The sequence below is a fragment of the Amphiura filiformis genome, chromosome 9 (genome assembly GCF_039555335.1).
Source record: "Amphiura filiformis chromosome 9, Afil_fr2py, whole genome shotgun sequence".
Classification (NCBI taxonomy): domain Eukaryota; kingdom Metazoa; phylum Echinodermata; class Ophiuroidea; order Amphilepidida; family Amphiuridae; genus Amphiura; species Amphiura filiformis.
The window spans coordinates 63,814,044-63,835,324 of NC_092636.1; the positions used below are offsets into that span (position 1 = coordinate 63,814,044).

Here is a 21,281-nt window from a genome sequence, read left to right on the forward strand (position 1 = left end):
TAGTTTGTTGTTTCTCGTAATTACAATAAGTGCATGGGTGGATCAGTAAATGCAATTTACCTCTGCAATCATCAAATGATTTAGCGTTGACATTGTTTGCTGCTGTTGTAGTACCAAGAGGACATTTAAAACATTGTAATTGCCCATATTCAGGTTGGTAGCTCCCGCGTCCGCAATTTGTACACTCAGATTTGTCTTGGTTGTAGAACGAGCCAGGTGGACATATTACTGGAGTAAAATAAGAAAATGTTATTATCCTACCTTGAATTCAATTGCGGTTGTAGCAAAGGGTATTTTTGTTGTGAACGGGTTAATATTGGAATCCTCAAAAGGTTAGAATAGCCCACAAATCACTCCATTTAAACATGTCAGCTAGCTATATGCGCCATTAATTCAACTTTGGTTCATACTGCCTACATATTAAATGTAGGTTTCAATGTTTTTGTTTTAAAATTCAGTATGTGATGTGAATTGTACTTCGCTGATTGCTTCATTTATATTCAAGACAGAGCTTGTATCAAAATTAGCATTGACACATATCCAACGATTTGATAAATGCAATGTCTTGTGATGATACACGTTATCAAATGCATGGTTTGAATGATTATATACTCACTACAAACTCCATTTCGAAGAACCTCGCCAATATCGCAGGGGTATGTTATTTCATCTGATGCAATGAAACTCTGTTGATCAGGCCGCAAGATGTCGCTGCTCACAGATATCGTCAAATTGCCAAGATGAAGTGCCGTTTGCATATTTGACACCACTTGCGTTAAAATGTCAACGGGATTGGGTTTACTGATTTGACGCTGCCGAGTCCTCCTTGTAGATTGGGTCTAGAGTAGAACCATAAGAGGAAAACAAAACCGGCTGGTAATCAACATACTTATCTTTAAAATAAAACAGTTATATAGTTTTCTGCTCTGGAAAGAAAATGCTTAGATTAGGAGGGAGGGGTAACCAATAAGGTAATACATATGACAAGCATTTCAGGTTAAGGTCACTTGCTTTTAAATAAAATTGATTATTTATTTTCTAGAAATAAGGTAATAGCTGTAATATCCTAAGTCAGTATTGCGTAACTCAATTTATTTTAATAATTATCTGTAGGCTCAGGTGAATAATTACGTCATTATAGGTAAAATTCTTTTTAGCTTTTTTCCTCTGCCCCTGTTCATCATATTGAGTATAATATTAGCAACAAGATTAACTTTCTTGAGACTTAACAAAGTCGTCTTACTTTTTGTCTGGACGTATCATATGTAGCTTGAAATGTAATAACGACGACGTTAACAACGACCAGTTCACCCTGCCGCTTTTTTCTCCGTCCAACAACAGGTCCAACGGCCGGACGACATTCAATTTCAAAATCCTCCACACCACAGCCCTCGGAACAAAATTCATTTATAGCGTTAAACTTCTGAATGAAATTGGTTTCTATTTCAAAGAAGACTTCCTTGTTCCCGCAGCCATAGGCATTGTAGCTTAATGAAATTTGTTTCTTTGCTTTCCGATCATATTTAACTGTAATATATAAAACGAAACCCATATTGAGCTTGTTGAGTGTAATATTCTAACAATGGGTAAACAAAACACTTTGTTACTAATTAAATTCACGTTTTATATTCAATCAAGTTGTAAGTATGTAGAAGTATTAAGTGTTTTACCTACTTGAAAAATAAAAGAAAAGAAAAACAAATCTAAAAAATATTGGTTCAATCATGGCTTTATTCTAAATTCATGTGTTTAGAATATGAACTAAATATCACTTAAGTTACCTACTTGAGCAATCAGGCCAAGGCATGGATAATTCCTTATTTCCGTATGGTGGTGCCTGCCATTCCATAAGCATAGTATTATCAATATTGGCACAAAAGTAAGACACATCTGGTTCCCTGGCGAATTCGTAATTCTCATTACACGACACCGTACAAAACCGATTATGCAAACGTCGCTCACATGTTAGCACTCCATTCAGAGGTGGTTCGAAATGAGGACAGTGATGTTCTGAAAGTCGAAGTAAGTCATATGATAAGCCAAGATGAATAAATACATAACAAACGATAACTGCTCGCTTTCTGGAGGACCATAACTCAAAACATGTATGTGCTTGACATTTCACAACTGGGAGAGCCAAACGATGGCCAATTATGTTTTTCACATTTTTCATGTGAATGAAACAATGAATACAGATGCTAAGTAAGAGCATGGCTGGCATTCTATGTATGATTGGTAAACATGGTAAGTGGATGACAAGGTACTCTGATAGAAGAACAAATAGAAATAAACAAATAAGTGCAACTTTGGAATCTACATCTCGTTTCATTCAATGATTCGTTGTTCCAAGTGTTGGGCTATTGACACAGATGATTGGGCAAATCGTACTTTCAGTTCTTTTTGGTATTACCATTTTGATACACAACAGGTTTGAATTGTGGTCTTCTAAACACGGACGCAGTTACTTTTCGTGATACATTGTATATGTGACCCATCACATCGAAACACGGCAGTTGTCGTCAAAAATGAACTTGTTGGTTTCTTTACCAGCCTAAAGGACTGTTTTTAAGCTTTAAAATGACACCTCTTTCATTGATGTCGCATGTAGAATGGTGATTTTATGTGACAAATAGAATTCAAATTCCTTATTATTTTCTTTATTTTTCGGGGCACATTTTCTTCATTATCTTTAAATGTGGGTTTCCGACAACTGCCGTGTTTCGATGTGATGGGTCACATATTAATAACACCCATGCAACCCACCCTTTGCAGACAAACAAAGACGCCACACACACACACCCAAATATAAATATTTGACAATTAATAATGATGTCAAAACAGTATTTTCTAATTGCCAAAGAGGACGCTTTTTCACTTGCACAGGCTGTATATTTGAGTATCTGTGACATTTTGACAATGTGATTTACGAAGTATCCCAATCCCAGTAATTATACCTTGTACGATACTCGCTGTATCAAAATGACTGGTACCAATCAAATTTTGGTATTTATTGACTAACCTGATTCTTCAGTATGCAACATTTCAATGCCTATGATTTATAGTTATATAAACGCATAAAAATAATCTATATCTAAGGTAGCAACTATGCTGCATTTTGATGTGAGTCTTGTCCATAACCACTGGAAGTTGATGGATGCCAATCAGTTTGATACAGATTGTACAAAATGATCTAAATAATATACCACATTCTTAAACACTTTAGAAGTTCCTGCAATCTTATTGGTTTTTAACCGTCTGAAATGACACGATATCACACACTTTAGCGCGTTCGTGTCGACGCGATACTCGTACGCGCTATTCGAACCAATCGGAGGTGCATATCAACGGGACTGATCGATTATAAGCCCTAAGTAATTCCGTGTAAAATATAGGATTTAATTTGATTAAAATTTGGTATACTTATGATTAATATATTTATTTGAATTGAACTGTTTTGAGAATGAGAATGAAAATACTGCTTTTAGCCGCTGTCGTGCATCTATGGTCTCATATAACACATGACATCATTATTTTGGCGCAAAACAACTCGGCTTTGCCTCGTTGTTTTACTTAAAATAATGATGTCGCCAATGTTATAATGAGATGATAGATGCACGACAGCGAATAAAAACAATACCATTATTCTCTGTAAAAGGGTCTTTTAGGAATTTCAAACATTGCTTATTTAGTTTGGGTATTTAAATATTTATTTAAGTCAGTTAGTCAGGTATAATTAAACGACAATATGCTGGTTACAAATCGAAATATACAAGGCTACCTTTTTCCTTGCTCTTCATGTTTGATTTGATTTCTTCTTAACTTATTCAGTGGATACTAATCCTGTGTTCTTCCACTATTCTCCAAGATGTCCTGGAGCCTCGTCGCTATATTTATCTTTTTTGTGTAACATAGACCTTTCATTTTGGTGAACACCTAACATCATTGGCACAAAAAGCAACTTTGATATATAGGTCAAATCTTACCATTATCTTACCCTGAGGCTCTGGGATGTCCTGGAGCCTCATCGCTATTATGTGTGACATAGACCTTTCATTTTGGTGAACACCTAACATCATTGGCACAAAAAGCAACTTTGATATATAGGTCAAATCTTACCATTATCTTACCCTGAGGCTCTGGGATGTCCTGGAGCCTCATCGCTATTATGTGTGACATAGACCTTTCATTTTGGTGAACACCTAACATCATTGGCACAAAAAGCAACTTTGATATATAGGTCAAATCTTACCATTATCTTACCCTGAGGCTCTGGGATGTCCTGGAGCCTCATCGCTATTATGTGTGACATAGACCTTTCATTTTGGTGAACACCTAACATCATTGGCACAAAAAGCAACTTTGATATATAGTTCAAATCTTGCCATTATCCTAACCTGAGGCTCTGGGATGTCCTTTAGCCTCATCGCTATTGTGTGTGACATAGACCTTTCATTTTGGGGAAATACCTAACTTAATCTGCATACAAACAGGAACTTTGATACATAATCTGACCATCATCTTACCACGAGGTTCTGGGATGTCCTGGAGCCTCATCGATTTATTCTCCTCTTATGTAACATAGACCTTTCATTTCGAGAAAACACCTGCCACCATTTACATACAAAAAGAAACTTTGATACATAATCTAACCATTATCTTACCTTTAAGAGCTACAGTGAAATTACAAAACGCTGTATTACCCGCCGCATCAACCGCGCGGTATGAAATTACGTGACCAGTGTTATCGACGGCAAACTCTGTTCCGTTGTCATGACTACCAACTACTTCTGTCACCTGACCAGAATTATCAATGAATATTGGTTGTTCCCATGTTACTACTTCTGATGTTTTATAGCTCTGGATATAAAGGTCAGGTGGGCAATAGAGAACTCGAGGTGGTTCGTTATCTAATAAGAGAAAACAACAGCACCACCTACTCAACCAGTGTTAACAGATACGGAAGTATGCTACTAAATATGCGAAACATCACTTTTTGCTAGTTATTTTTAACACACACTATTATAGTTTGTTCAGCTTATAATTGGCGGAAAAAAAATGAGAATCATAACATCGCGTATTTATATATGTAGAATGAAGGGCACGTAGTTAGACGCAGCAGACTTGCTTTGGTTGCATGGTGCGTAATGCGTGATTGGCGAACGCTTACGTGAATTTTCCCGAACGTAAGTTGGAACTTTATTGACGTGCGTAGTAACAAAAACCGAATATTTTTCGCAAATTATAAGCCGAACAAACTATAGTGATAGGGAATGACCCCCACACACAAAAATGTGCTCAAGTAGAGAGAATTACACTCCTAAGTCATGAATTATGGATTGAATCGTATTCAACTATTTCTTTCCACAAGTAAATAGTCTAGGACCAAGGAGTTTTGAAACATGGGACATGGTTGAGTTCAACACCCATGTCAACCAATCTTTGATACCATGTGGTGTTAGAGGTAGTGGACTCCAATTGTAGGGTACGTTTTTCGCTAGAAGGCACGAAAGGTCACTTCGATCGTCTGATGCTAAGGATTAAAATAATGTATAGTTTGTGTTATATAACTCATACAACGTTTCTTGTCATTTGATTGGCCAGTTACTATTGATTATTTCTGGTATTTTTAGCGGCCAGCTGCAAAAGGACTATTGCACTCCGCGCCACGGAGCTACCATAGCAACGCTGACAGACGCGCAAGCGTATAGACAAACGACTGGAGATCGAAGAAAGGTTTTAATTCTCTTTAATCACTTAAGGGATTTTATAATTAGTGGAAACTACAAAGAGGTGCCTGCAATTATGAGAAAAGCAACATGCATAATGTAAGATATACATTCCCGGAGCTATTTTTCCAATACCGTACGTTTTTCATAAGCATGATGAAAATGACAACTTTGACATGTTAAAACATGTCATCTTGACATCTTGTGAGAAACCAAACTTGTATTGTATCTTTGTGGTTGATGTAGTTACAGAATACATAACTTTTGATTTAAACATTATTGTTCATATTGGTGGCGGTGAACTTACAAAAGATTGTAACTTCGATATTGATTAAAACATATAAAAGTAAGGAAATCGTTACATAAATACATCACCTCACGTGACTATAAACACGCGTGTTGGTTATCTTTTCCCGGAGTACAACTTCCCATGTTAATATGATTATCTTTAATCACTTCGGGTTTTATAATTATATAGTAGAAAATATTTTGATAACTACAAAGAACCCAGCAAACACAAAACGTTTTCGACATCATTCACAAAAGGTTATAAAAAGTTGTCAGAAAACGTTTAAATGTCGGGTTATATAAAGGGTATATTAAGAGTATAAAACGTTTTCATAACCTTAAAAAACATTTTTTGATAATCTACTGCTCAGCAAACAAAAATGTTTTACAGAAAACGTTTAAATGTCGGGTTATATAAAGGGTATAAAAACATTTTAATAACATTCCAAAAACATTCTTGAAAACTTGATACAAAACATTCTAAACAGAATGTTATTTTGGGGTTGAAAAAATATTTTGCGAAAAATGTTTGTCCAAAATATTTGCAATAACGTTTTAAAAACGTTTTCATGACCTTTATATAACCCGACATTTAAATGTTATTAAAAGGTTTTGAAAAAAACATTTTAAGAACATTTCTGTGTTTGCTGGGTTCAAATATTTTATAATGTTATTTAAGTATTGACAAAATGTTTGGCAAAAATGTTTGCAAAAATAGTATAAAATAACATTTTTTGAAAACATTAAAAAATATTGTTGTAGGGTGTTTTCATACAAAACGTTTTAAAAGGTTATCATGACCTTTATATAACCCGACATTTTAATGTTATTAAAACGTTTTTACCTAAACCAAAAGCCAAAATATAACTTATTCAAAACGTTTTTAAAACGTTTTTGTTTTTGCTGGGAAGTGCCTGATATTAAAGGAAAGCGTGCATGTAAGTGTCGGAACATGAATGATATGAGAGCTATTCTTTCATTAACAAGATGAAGGTAATAACTTATCGCTTTAAAGATAACATGGTATCTTTACATCTTCTAAAAAACCGTATAATGGCATCTTTAATGGTTGTTGATTTATTGATTTGAACATTGCTTACATTGGTGGTTCTGAACTTATGAAAGAGTGTAACTTTAGTATTGAATTAAACATAATGGATTACATAGATTACACCCAGTACCCTATGTACTAAGTATTAGGGTCCTTTCATCTTTTCTGTTTCGGTTTCGGTTTCCGGTTTCGGTTTCGGATCTCATTGTTATTTTGAAGTGTTAGCATGGTACGTGTGAACAATCCTTTTATTCTAGTCTTTTGTTGACTACAGAAAAGTTGAACGAAGATAACTTCTGTTTCGGTTTCGGGAGTTATGTTAATTTCTGACATGAAAAAAGTGAGATGAGAGGGTTGATGCTAATCTAGACAAAAGAAGTGTCTAAATTTTACGGTCGTAAATTCGCGATAAATTGTACGGCTTCAATTGACTTGCGTTGGGTGTATAGGTACTCCAGCGTAAGCGGGAGTAGATTGTGAAAATAGCCCAGCGTACAAATATACATTAACATGATTGATATAAATTAATCAATAATAATCAGTGTTGCCAAGAATTACGTATACTTGTTCGGCGTGCAATCGCGCAAAAATCGGTCATATTATGCTTATGTAGCGATTAAACGGGGGATTATTTTCGTCCCAAATACACCTTAAAACTTGGTGATATGCAACACCAGAGAAGTGCGTTGAAGTGACACTAATAGGATTACTTTCATTGGAATTGGTAATCTGATAATTGCTTCAGGCAAAATTGCCAGACTCAAATCTATTTTAAATGTATAATATTTGAGAGAGTGGGGATGATCTGGTGGAGGAGAGGAGAGGAGAGGAGAGGAGATCGAGAGAAGAGAAGGGGAGATGAGAGGAGAGGAGAGGAGAGGGAGATCGAGAGAAGAGAGGGGACGAGCAGAGCAGGGAGGAGTTTATTCTGTTTATTTTGATTTTTCCACGTTGATCATAGGCCTACTGCTAAAACAGTGAGAGGGGGAGAAGGGTAAAGGAAATACAACATCCAATATAATTCAGATATCCACATAATTTAAAAGATGGCACAGGTGAGAGTTGTGGAGGGGGAGAGACAGACAGACTAGAAAGAGAAGAAAGCGAGAGGAGAAGAGGCAGGGGTCCTTTTTTTAAATGTCTTAGTAATATGACACCAAATTTGCGTTCGGACCTGATGTAGGCCTATCAAATGACTGACATGAGTACGATTGCCCACTTGAGACGCCAGTGTTGCATATAATTGACTTATCCAGCCTCTATTGACAGACATAAGTGTGATTGACAGCACCTATTATTACCTCTTCAAATGAGAAGCATGATGCCCCAAACGTAACAATGAAGTCAACTTACACACCATCCTACTTAATCCCTTCCGTTTTCGTTTCTGAACAATAGAGCTCCCGAAACAGAAAAGATGAAACGAGGGTTAGTATCGCATGGTTATAAATACCGATGTAATGTTGATTCTCATGTCCTGATGCACATCATCCCATGTAATGTTAATACATTTGTTTTTACCAAAATAGGGGAATATGACATGATAACTTGCCAAATTGTTATTATTATCTACATATTCTTCTACACATCAGAAATCCCAAATAAAATCAGTACCTTCCTTTCGGTTTGCAATATCACACTTTCAATTTGTATCTAAACGCATCCTAAACGCCTAACGTATTTAAAAAGTGTTACAGCTCTACTGTTTAGCTAACGACATGTTTAGATATTAAACATCAACCTGTATATAATCTAAACACAAGTAAACACCAGCATGTGTTTAGCTTATAGACAGGAATCTAAACATAGGCCTATATAAACACAAGCTAAACATAGTGTTTAGGTATAAGTGTTTAGGATGTATTTAGATACATATTCAAAAGTGCGATAACTAGTAAACCAAAGGGACGGTATTGATTTTATTTTAGATCTGTGATGTTTTCGTTTTGTGAACATATGGCAAACAATATTTACAGTTATTCTTAAACACTTTTGTGTTTAAAAAGTGTGTGTTAATACATTTGTTTTTACCAAAATGTCAATATGGAATAATGTCCACAACTCGTCAGTTGGTTAATTTGAAATGGAGATAATCAAAATGTATCTAGTTGTCATTTCGGTACCTATAGCTATGGGTCTCCTCTATGTAGTGATACCAAAATAAGTACAAACATTCCCCCACATAACGTCACTATGACGTCATAATGTGAGGGCGACCATGGAAATTTGGGAAATTCTGGCTATGTAAAAAATATAGGTAAAATTAATTTTCGGCAAAAAATTCTACAAAAATGCGATTTCCACGGATGTTTCTCCTAAATATAAACGGAAATGACTATTTTCACCTAACTAAAAAGTAAAAAGTCAGCAGCTCTTGGAATAATTTCACAAAAGCAAAATGAAAATCATTGGGCCTCACGCCCCCCCCCCCCCTCTATGGTCATCGCCGGTCCTCCACCCCCGGGTTATGTGCTGGGTAAAATTTTATCATTTAAATGAGCGCAAAGGATGGATCTACGTTTAGCTTAGGTCGTTTGGGCATCAACGCGTGCTTTTATTTTATGACGCGGATAACAAATCGTAGGGGGGTGGTACAACTCCCTCCACCATCGTAGTTCTAGGGTTAAAGATATTTTGTGAATGATCATTTTCCCGACAAAGTCTCACATTATATGCAGATACTCTGCACCTCATCACCATTTTAATCGCTTTCTCTCTGTTCTTACTACTAAAACTATTCATACCTGTTACTGTGACGGTAAATAAACAAGTAGTTTTAAGTCCTACAGCATCAATGGCATCATACGTTATCGGAGTCGTTCCAAGAAAAAACGTGTCTGGTGACGTATGACTAGATGTGACTATAGGAGCAATGCCCGAGTTATCATCGATCCCAGTAGGCGGATTCCATGATACCTCTGTGTTGTCTTTAAGGAATCTGCCGTTTGTATAATGTCATTTGGGCAAGATATTGTCGGAGGTATACTGTCTAGAAAAATCAGAAACATAGCGGAAATATGCCACTTTGTAAAAGTGATTAAATATTTACTTAGTATATTAGTAAGTTTTTTGGTAAAAGCTCTCCTGGTTATAACATTTCAGTTCTGTACCGTCTCGTATTTAAATATTCCACAAAGAACTGACTCAATAAAAGCAGACATATGAATATTTATATACTTCATTAATATATTCTTGTCCGTTGATTGGTTAAAAGTGGATCACATGACCAAAAATAGTTCTACCATCAGTACTCCTATCCGTAAATAGTACCTCTAAGCCGTAAATAGTATTTTCAATGTCCCGGATGAGCCGTAAATAGTACTTCCAATCCGTAAATAGTACTTTTGACCATGCCTTCCGCGTGCGCGCATTCGATGCGACGGAACAGTTCACGCACGCGAAACTGCCATAGCGTCATTTCTCGCTGCTGTAAGCCTGTAATTGGTTAGCCCGATTTTAGGCTATTCGATTTTTTGAAGGGTAGGTTGTGCTTAAATTAGCCGTGCTGTTCACTCAGGATAGAAGCGGGAGAGTCAAAACGTCAAATAATTTTCTTTTAACAAATCAATGAACAAAGAACATATTAATGAAATATATAAAACAAATATTATACTGCCTTTATTCAAAGTTCTGGTTAAAACTATGGTCCCTCGTTGAGATCAATTAATACTATTTTCCTTCGGGGCTTCGCCCCTCAGGAAATTAGTACTATTGATCTCACCTCGGGCCCATAGTTTTAACCAGAACATCTCATGGCAGTATATATTTGTATACTATTTGTTGCAAAAAAAATGGAAGATAACACATGTGTTTCAACACAACATGTTTCAGGAAATCTCGATCCCACATTGCATTGGAAATATGCTTACTCCATTAAAATTTCTAACTTAAACTCGATCTTTTAGGTATTATTTTTAACAATAGTTTTTTGTTTTAAAATAACTCTATGAATTAAATTAGAGGAAACTAATCAATTAATATAAGACCCTCACAGATTGAGGCTGCTATTGTTTTTGCTTTCGGTGCAAAATACTTACCAACACATTTACTTTGGAAGGTTTTATCAGACCATGTGCCATCTTCTAGACAACGTGTTATCGCGATACCTTGAAGACGATATGTCCTCTTACAGGAATACCTACACACTGTCCCATATGGTAATCCTGGATCCTCGCAGGTAGCAGGCTTGATTTTCATGTTACGTTTTGAGACAAGCTGTGGACAGGTGAGAGCTTAAAAAAGACAGATTTTGAATATATACATTAAATGGTAAAGAGTAATTTCAGAATATTGGTCACCACCTACAACCATCCTACCTAATAACAATTATCTGTTAACTGTAATCCTAACACAGCCTTTATCCTTTATCCTAACCTTGATTCTGAACTGTTAGGGTGGTGAACGTTAAAGTGTAACCTTGATAAGGCAAGAATAATAATCGATTAATGAATTAATGATTAAAAATCGTCTAGGTTCATTTACTTGACAAGATTGAAAGCAACTTAAGTTGCCATTGCCTGTAAAGAAGGGTAAAGAAAGACCAAACTTGAACTTTTTGACATAAACTTTTGTCAAAGAAATAAAATAATTGTATGATATTTGATGCGAACAAGTAAGAAGAGTCGTTTGTCGATCATTGATATTTATTGAGTGGGTAGTGGTGTTTTATCTATTTCCTCTTTGTTAAATTGTTTTCGGAAGCATTAGCAGCTTTTACAAGGCCACCTGGTGACAAAATTACGTGTCGATACTTTTAACTACATAAACAAAAGAATAGGAATATATGACTGTACCTTTTTATGAATTTTACATTAAATATTTCTTACAAAAAGTAGTAGATTCAATTAAATTTGTTGCAGGTAGCATCTTGTAACTTATGGCCAATATAGTAAATGCGAGAAATACCTAAAGTGTCCGACAAGCGACTCGTTTAATATGTTTGCTTTCGTCAAATGTGGTGTGTGTAATTGCTTTAGTGACAACATAGATAATGTTGAACTTGTTCATTAATTGATCAAATACTCACGTTTACACGTAGGTGATACACCTGTCCAAATACCATTAACGTCATTACCCATAGTGCATTGCCTATCAGGATTACCCACAAGCTCATACCCACTATCACAAGATGCTACACAGTTGGTGCCGATTTCCAATTCCGTGATGTCGCATGTCCACTTGCCATTTACTGGATTCGGTAATGGTTCACATGCAGTTTCTTTAGGTAATAAGAATGTTTACAAAAATATGAATATAAATCATGTTTTGTTTTTATCCTTTTTTGAGAGATAATTATAATTGCTTGATTGACGTATTAAATCAACCAATGAGATTGACAATGTTTTTTTCATACACTTGTCATGGGTTTTAAAGACTATGTTTATTTTGCTCTGAAGTTAATACGGAGAAACGTTAAAAATATCAATTATATAATTGTACAAACCAATTTTTCGAGTTTGTGTATTTACAAACTGTGCAATTCAATTCAAGTTATTCACATGTATAGCAATAGAATAATATTTAAAACTTTATGATAATAATTATTATACAATTTATAATAATGATAGCAATAATAATAATATATCATATTCTCTAATTTGAAATAACACTTTTCTTACTTCTTTTTTGTTCCTACAACTCAACACGTTACCGGACCATTGACCCGTCTCTAAGCATCGAACTGTCTCCTGCCCTCCAATACGTCTATGAGTACCACGACATACAAACTGACAGACAGCATTATAGATATTGTCACAATTATAAGGAATCATCTGAACTCCTGGCGACAACAGACCACGTAGAGACGGACATGAAATGGCTAGATCAAAAACCAAAACGATCATCTTTAATTAAGATATGGATATGAAAAACTATGATTTAATTTCCGTAGCAATGCAGTTGGAAAGTTTAGGTGAAGTGTACTTAAGATTTTTTGACATTTCTTCATGTCATTGGCGTCCATTAAGTTACATTATGCCTCGGGACATACTTAAATACGCTTAATAAGACATCTTATATTTGATTTTGAAGTCAGTTTTACGTCTTGTCATATTCGATTGGAATATAAATTTGATGTAAATAAAAATGTACATTTCATATTGATGCGATGCTATATTTATATTATTAAACAAATCATTAATTACAATATGAATGTAAAGTTCAGCCAACTTAATTCTCTGCACATGTCTATACAATAAAATACTAATATGTTCAAAAAGCAAACTCCATATTAAGCAAACCGCATAGAGGCAATATCGTTTTATTTAATTCGTTATTTTGATGATTTCCATAAATAAAGTTTGCAAACACGATGACTAGACAAATATCTATTATAAATTACTGAGTTTGGTGAATCGGTAAGGCTATAAACTTTTACAGTTTACATTATTTTGGAAAACGTTTTTTTCTGTGATGCGAAGGTTGTCCGCACCTCAATAAAACATCAAATTTTGTTATTGTTTATTTCAAGGGTGTCAAATTAAGTTAATTAGTTTCAAAAGCACTGAAAACTCCCTGCGAGCTAAATATTTTAACACCAACACAATACACTAATGTTGACATAAGACTTTTGTCCTACCATGTGTCTGAAGATCATATGCCTGTAGTCTTGAATTTGGATTACAACCAAACAGTATTATGAACATCTCAAATAATGACCTAATTAGCCACACATCTGTGGTCATGATCTTATTTACATAATATGATGACACTGGATATTACAGGTATTGACCTATTTATTGGGTGCTAACAGGTGCTAACTTTTTACTGCACCTATCTGGAGTCTTTGTTTTTGTTGTAATTTGTAGTCCTACAGGGGGGATCCCAACAAACACAAAAACGTTTTTAAAACGTTTTAAATAAGTTATATTTTGGGTTTTGGTTTAGGAAAAAACGTTTTAATAACATTAAAATGTCGGGTTATATAAAGGTCATGAAATAGTTTTAAAACGTTTTGTATGAAAACACACTACAACAATATTTTTAAAATGTTTTCGAAATGTCATTGTAAACTATTTTTGCAAACATTTTTGGCCAAATATTTTATCAACACTTAAATAACATTATGTTAAAATATTTGCACCTAGCAAACACAGAAATGTTCTTAAAATGTTTTTTACAAAACGTTTTGATAACATTTAAATGTCGGGTTATATAAAGGTAGTGAAAACATTTTAAAAACGTTATTGTAAATTTTTTAGGCTAACATTTTTTGCAAAATATTTTTCAACTAAAATAACATTCTGTTTAGAATGATTTGTACCAAGTTTTCAAAAATGTTTTTCGAATGTTATTAAAACGTTTTTATACCCTTTATATAACCCGACATTTAAATGTTTTCTGTAAAAACATTTGTGTTTGCTGTGCGGTAAATTACCAACAAATGTTATTTAATGTTATGAAAACGTTTTATACCATTAATGTACCCTTTATATAACCCGACATTTAAACGTTTTCTGACAACCTTTTATAACCTTTTGCGAATGATGTCGAAAACGTTTTGTGTTTGCTGGGATGTTATTAAATGTATTGCTATTAGATAGTCCTATGGTGGGGGGATGGTTTTATTTCTTCTTTTTTTTACTCTGTAGTCCTGCAAGGGGGTAGTCCTACCAGTCAAATTTGTTTTACTGTGTAGACTATGGTGAAGGAGGGGTCATTTTTGGCAGTATATCTTTTACTGTCAGTGTAGTCCTACATTGGAATTTGGTTGTACGGAGGACGTTTATTCTTTACGGGCAGGAGACATAATCCCCTAACGCCTTCAGCAACTTTATCCTCCAATGGGCACAACATGCAAAGATTTCATGTAACATTTGCGAGCAATCAATCCAAAATAGGTGCATTTACGTTTATTATCATCTAGTTTAATATTCTTAAAATCTATGCATAAACCCTAATCTGAGTCATTTCCAACATCTATAATTATTAAATTATGTAGGCATATGTTTGTACTACATGTTCATCATTATCTACACTTGAAATCAGCATTCTTATCTTGCGGTTGCTGAAGTTACAAAATGCGTATTTCAGTGTTGATTGAAACATAATAGCTTATAATTGTGAACTTACAAAGTTGTAACTTCAGTATTGATTTAAGGTGGTACTACACCTCTGATAAATGTTGTGACTAATTTTGCATTTTTTTCAAAAAATAACTACACACTGGTAATAAAAGTAATGTATATTATAGGGACAAGGAATCCAATTACTTCACTGAAATTTCAGTGATTCAAGACAAGTGGTTCATTATAATAATTAAGAAATGAGGTACATTCTAGCGGTATATCTATTCTTATCATAAATAACGTACCGCTTGTCTTGAGTCACTGAAATTCCAATGTAGTAACTGGACTCCTTGCCCCTATAATATAAATAACTTTGTTACCAATTTGTTATTATTTGCAAAAATTATAACAAATTTATCGAGGGGTGTAGTACCACCTTAAACATATTCGACAACTTTTGTGTAGCTGATGTTACATAATCTGTAACTTCCGTATCGATTACTTACGTGAGCATCCATCTCTTCTGGGATTACCGCGATATCCTGGTTGACAATTACAATCGGATATACTGGTGCTTCCTGGGCTCACCGTTGTCGAATAAAGAGGACAGGTTTTGCATTCTTGATTCCCAAATATCGATTTATAGGTTCCTTTTGGACACTCTGTAATGAACACGTACTTGTATTAAAAGAATCGAATGCAATCACTTTCATCATGTTTATTGAGATAGGAATAAGTCGAAAATGAGATGATTAGAATGAAGAACTTTGAGGCAAGTGTGTGAAGGGGTGGTCGGGGTGCGTATGTAGGGTACGTGTGTGGGTTACTTTCTGGTGGGAGTGTTTACGTTTGATATATTCTGATGACATTATCTCATGGGCCTACACAATTGTACATAATAATAATATTGTCTAGTACTATCGGTCACCCAATTGTTATAGACCCCATGCATTGATCATTGCACGAATCAATTTTATGTAAGAATCAAACATTATGTCTCAAATAAAAAGATCCAACAATAATACCTGAGCAACCTCCACGATATCCTGCTCCAGTATAACCAGGATTGCATGCGCAGTCTACAGAGCCACTTTGTGGCGCACATGCACACGATGCGTGAGCGTCACAACAGTTTACCCCATCATTACAAAGATCGTTGCAAGCATTTGGTTGGACGCCTCTATCCCAAGAGTCTAGATCCTTATAATCTGAAGCAAAATGTTAAAGCAATTTAAATGTATACTTTCAAGCATAAACATAGATATAGATTTCGATTATCACAAAGTAAAGCATCATTTAAATGTGAAAGAGATGTTGTCAAAGACTTACTCATTCGTGGTTTTCAAGGGTAGTCACATATGGACATCATTGCAGCATCTTATAACTGTAACTAACCCCCTTAAATAATGGCCATTTTTTCAGAAACGGGCTATTGTATTACAAAGCTATAAAATGCGTTGGAAGCAGAATTTATTTCTGCGCATTTTGACAACTCATTTGATACGATAGCCCAGAAAACAATAAAACACCGGTCAATTTAATGTAGTGAGGTCCAGATTTGAAAGTTGCACTTACCACGTGTCTTACAACAATACAAAAACACTCAGATATCATTAGACAGATTTCCTTCCATTATACTGAATACAGATCAATAGAATTACTGCAACTTTCAAATCTTGGGTTACATTGATTCAATTGTACACTGTGACGTCAATATTTAGTCAATTGCTACAAATGAGGTGTCGAAATTTGCAGAAATTAATTCTGCTTCCAACGCATTTTACAGATTTGTAATACAATCGCCCGTTTTTTGAATAATGGCCATTATTTAAGGGGGATTAGTTACTTTTTTTGAGATGTTTAGTTCCCCTGCACAGCTTCAAAGCGACACAATCCGATTGTGCACCGCGGATGAATATGTGTCTCATTTAGTCAAAACATTCATAAACAGATAATCACACCCTTTTCATATTACGGAGAGGATATGCCAATGCATACAATATAGCGTGTAACATGTGTGTTTGTCACCTACTGACTATATCATGACAAGAAAGCACCTTCCGTATGTCGATGCAACATTGCGAGCTTTAAGAAAGTAGAGTCTGAACAAGAATTTCTTCTATATGCCTACTTACCGCTTTCTTGAATTGCTTCACCTAGCACAGCAATGTCAGTAGTAAATTCCAATAAGAACATCCTATTGTCGCTATTACCGGCGATTGCTTGTAGTTCTTGTATTATGACTCCGCCACCTAAACCAATAGCAAAGACCTTACCACCAGGTATCCTTCGAATGTCATTGGCTGGAGATATTGAGGACTCGCCTTCATTTGTGTAGCCTTCGGTTATAACGATTGCAATTCTGGAGCAATGTATGAAATAGTGTAAAAAAACACGTTGCAATATAAGTGTGAATTTGCTCAAATTATTTTCACCAACAATTATCATGCCTTTACCGACCAAACATCTTGCAAGAGTGATTTTACTCAAACTATTTTCACCAACCATCCACCCCACCCCTCCCTTCTCACCCACATATCCTCCCACACACTCGGGAAACACACCACTCAATACATCCTACACTGTTAAATCATGTATTAATTTTTTAAACTTGTTAGTAATTTTAACCAACGCCAGATTACCAGGTGAACCACACATTTGTTAGTTGAAGCCGTAACCGACAGCTGTTAGTTAAACATTAACCATGTGCATCCTTTATTAGTTCTTCTTTACACAACATGGAGGTTGTTTAAAAATAGCATGTTTAACACTTTTAAGCATTTTGAATCAATTCACAATATTCACAGAGACCCACGTCCAAAAATAATCATGTGTGCGAATGTACACAGTTTCACAATATAGTACACCGAGTAACAGACCTCCGTTGATGCCGCGTGTTCTTACCGAGCTTTACCGTGTAAGCTTGAAGTTTGAACATTTACATCAACGTCTACGGCAATTTCACATACTAGTAATTATATCGATTACCTTTCTTGCTCAGATTTACTTCAATGCGAACGTTTGATTGGTTACTGCACCAACATCGTCTTGTCACGTAAAATCGGGACATGTGTATCAACGGGAGATCCAAAGATGAGTAGTGTAAGCGACTCCCACAAATTTCTCCCTTTGTTTGGTCAAGTAGGTTGTTTTCTTAATACTTTATTTTTAAATACATGTTTTAACAGTGTACACACCAACACACCCCTTTACATACACCTATACCCCAACCTACACTTCATAACCCTTACTTCCGACACTTCCTACCCCCATTTTAAAACCACCCAGCAAACACAAAAACGTTTTAAAAGTTATATTTTGGGTTTTGGTTCAGGTAAAAACGTTTTGATAACATTAAATGTTGGGTTATATAAAGGTCATGAAAACGTTTTTAAACATTTTGTATGAAAACACACCACAACAATATTTTTATAATGTTTTTAAAATGTTCTTGTAAACTATTTTGTGCAAACTTTTTTACCAAATATTTTGCCAACACTTAGATAACATAAGATATTTACATTAGGTTATCAAAAATGTTTTTTAATGTTATGAAAACGTTTTATGCCCTTTATATAATACGACATTTAAACGTTTTCTGACCTTTTATAATCTTTTGCGAATGATGTCAAAAACGTTTTGTGTTTGCTGGGTACATGCACCTACACACATACACCCTACACCCCGCACCCCATCCCACAAATACACATTAAGGATTATCGATTCATTTTACTATAGATTATAAAAAAACTGAAACGTGAGTTGTCGTTTCAAGGGGTACGTATAGTAGACTAACAATCAGATTTCAGTAAATTAAAAAAAAACCTGTCACTTGAATAACATGTAATTTTGTTTTTCATTCAAAGGTAAGCCTGACTTAGAAAAATGTAAACAAGCCGTGAAAGGGAATTTTTTTTTTACATGCAAAACTTGACATTTTATGGTATTCCAAAATTAAAAATGTGCGTATAATAAAAGCAAATGTTTGAATATAAAGCCCTATGTAAGTTGGTATTTTTGTGTATTTAATGTGATTACCAAAATACAGATGGAAAAGAATTGTTGCTGACTGAATTTATTTTAAATTCCATTTCATATGAATTCACAAAAATCAATCAAACTTAAACTTGGTTACCATAGCGCAAAAACAAATATTATTTTGCTCCGGAAAATCCTAAGAAAATCTGAAATGAAACAGAACTAAATCAGAGCTAAATTTAGATAATGTTTACGAAATACGCCTAATAATAGTAACTTTTTCTATGTAACTTCTTCTCATCCTATCTTAAATGGATCAGACAGTATCTAAATGGCAGATATGCCCATGATCAGGAAGCGCCAGGAAGTGTCAAAATGTCAACGATCTTTATAAAGTCACCCGGATACCTTGGGGCAAAGTTCACTATACATACATATAACTTACAACTTTTATTTGAAGGCAGGGAACATACAATAATATGACAGATTATATTGGGAGTCACATTTTGTAAAATCTCTCCTTGGATCACAGTATAGTAGTTGGCATGCTCATGAACTTGAATACTTACCGGTGTCTTGGTCTTCTTGTAGTTGACTTAAGTATAGATTCAGCCCGCCGTAATCCCCTCCGGTACATGTCCTACCTGCGCTGTATCTCACATTATCTATATCTTGTTTAAAGGTGCACTTGTTCTTTCCGTCGGGATCACCAATGTAATCCATATACGTGTGGATCTCATTACAACTTGAATACACAACCACACCAATTCTTGTTAAGTTATACGATATACTAAACATAGAAGATAATTGCTTAACAAATTGAACTTCGCAGTCAAAGAAAGCAGCCCCGATACTGCCTGATGCTTCCAATACGAACACTATATCAACCGGTAAATTCTGGAAAAGTTGAAACGTGCTTTTAAATGTCGCAGCCGTTTCTCTTAGTCTATCTCGATCAATATCGCTGATGTAACTTACGTCTGAACATGTGCGTACATCATCACAATGTATTAGAGTCGGTATCAACATAATCAACGTGCAAACAAGAATGCATGTTGCGAGTAAAGTACAAGCCTTCATGTTGTCTCTTTTATTGAAAAACGGTTTCGACCATTTAAAGTTGAGATTTATCTGCGGCAAGATTCATAAGGTTTCCGATATAATGCTATTCACTCGAATCCCTTGTACGACAGACTACGATGAATCTTCATAATCTGTCTAAATTACTTTCCCGCATGTTGTTCAAAAAATACAGTTCAGTGTTTAAAGGTCGACTCGCTTAGTAACCTGTTGATTCGCCTATTACCTGTGTAAGTAAGTATTGCAGGAGTGAGTTCCAACGACAATCCAAATCATCTCATATCAGATGGCATAATTCAATACCCTCCACTCAACACTGATAGCTGAAAATTTGAACTCATCGTTGTTGATTGAGTTTTTGTACTTGGTGCATGCAAAGGTCATCCTGTGTGCGCACGATCATTACGGAGGTTAAGGAACTGAGTCTTGAGAGATTGGCATGTGTGAATTCAGCGTAGTGGCCTGCTTATATTATTTCCGTTTGAGTTGACCCAGACCTCCGGATATAGTAATATAAGTTTGCTTTGGCTTTATGGGAACTGTCAAATGATAACGAACTGCTGTCATGCATTTCCTCTTAACTTGGATTTCTTTTTAAGGTTCTGGAACCAAAGTGAACCATGTTACGAAGCAAAATGGCATGGTATTAAATTTCATTCATATAATTGTATTGAAATTGAAATAGGAAACAATTTGTGACACATGTATAATGGTTAAATACACATAAAACTAGTTGAAACTTGAGGGGCTGTGCAATAAGATACAAGATAATTTTATTTCCCATAATTCACATGAAATCACACAAGTATAAATGTTAAAAAACAAATAAACAAAGGCAATATCAAACAAACGAATTATGGAGGGGATGACCAGAAGGCCAGTAAGGAAGTCACCCCCTTTAACAAAGAAATGTTAGCATCAAAAGAAGTAAAAACAAAACAATTCAAAACAAACCAGTTTTGAAAACTTACCCCTGGGGTGGCACATAACTATTGCACAGCCCGTGAGTATGTATTATGTTTTTGTTTTTGTTTTGCACGTTGCAGGGGGCGAGGTAAGGTTTTGGTAATCAGAAGGGAGAAGGTGAAATTTTTAATGAGTTTCATAATGTTTACGCAGCCGCTGGTTAAGTAATGAATACAGTGATTTACA

At 35.1% G+C, this 21,281-nt stretch overlaps 1 protein-coding gene across 1 annotated transcript in view; it reads right to left on the reverse strand.

The window, feature by feature from the left end:
• Positions 1 to 20,463, reverse strand: part of LOC140160218 (sushi, von Willebrand factor type A, EGF and pentraxin domain-containing protein 1-like) — a 37,533-nt gene extending 17,070 nt beyond the window's left edge. Inside the window, 16 exon segments of the mRNA XM_072183495.1 lie at positions 61 to 228; positions 617 to 839; positions 1,244 to 1,527; positions 1,786 to 2,010; positions 4,662 to 4,907; positions 9,810 to 9,921; positions 9,924 to 10,054; positions 11,103 to 11,297; positions 12,092 to 12,283; positions 12,509 to 12,536; positions 12,684 to 12,883; positions 15,578 to 15,733; positions 16,097 to 16,279; positions 17,207 to 17,433; positions 19,619 to 19,679; positions 19,682 to 20,463. Coding sequence (XP_072039596.1) covers positions 61 to 228; positions 617 to 839; positions 1,244 to 1,527; positions 1,786 to 2,010; positions 4,662 to 4,907; positions 9,810 to 9,921; positions 9,924 to 10,054; positions 11,103 to 11,297; positions 12,092 to 12,283; positions 12,509 to 12,536; positions 12,684 to 12,883; positions 15,578 to 15,733; positions 16,097 to 16,279; positions 17,207 to 17,433; positions 19,619 to 19,679; positions 19,682 to 20,078 — 3,028 coding nt within the window. The 5' untranslated portion in view covers positions 20,079 to 20,463.
• Positions 20,464 to 21,281: the final 818 nt, after the last annotated feature.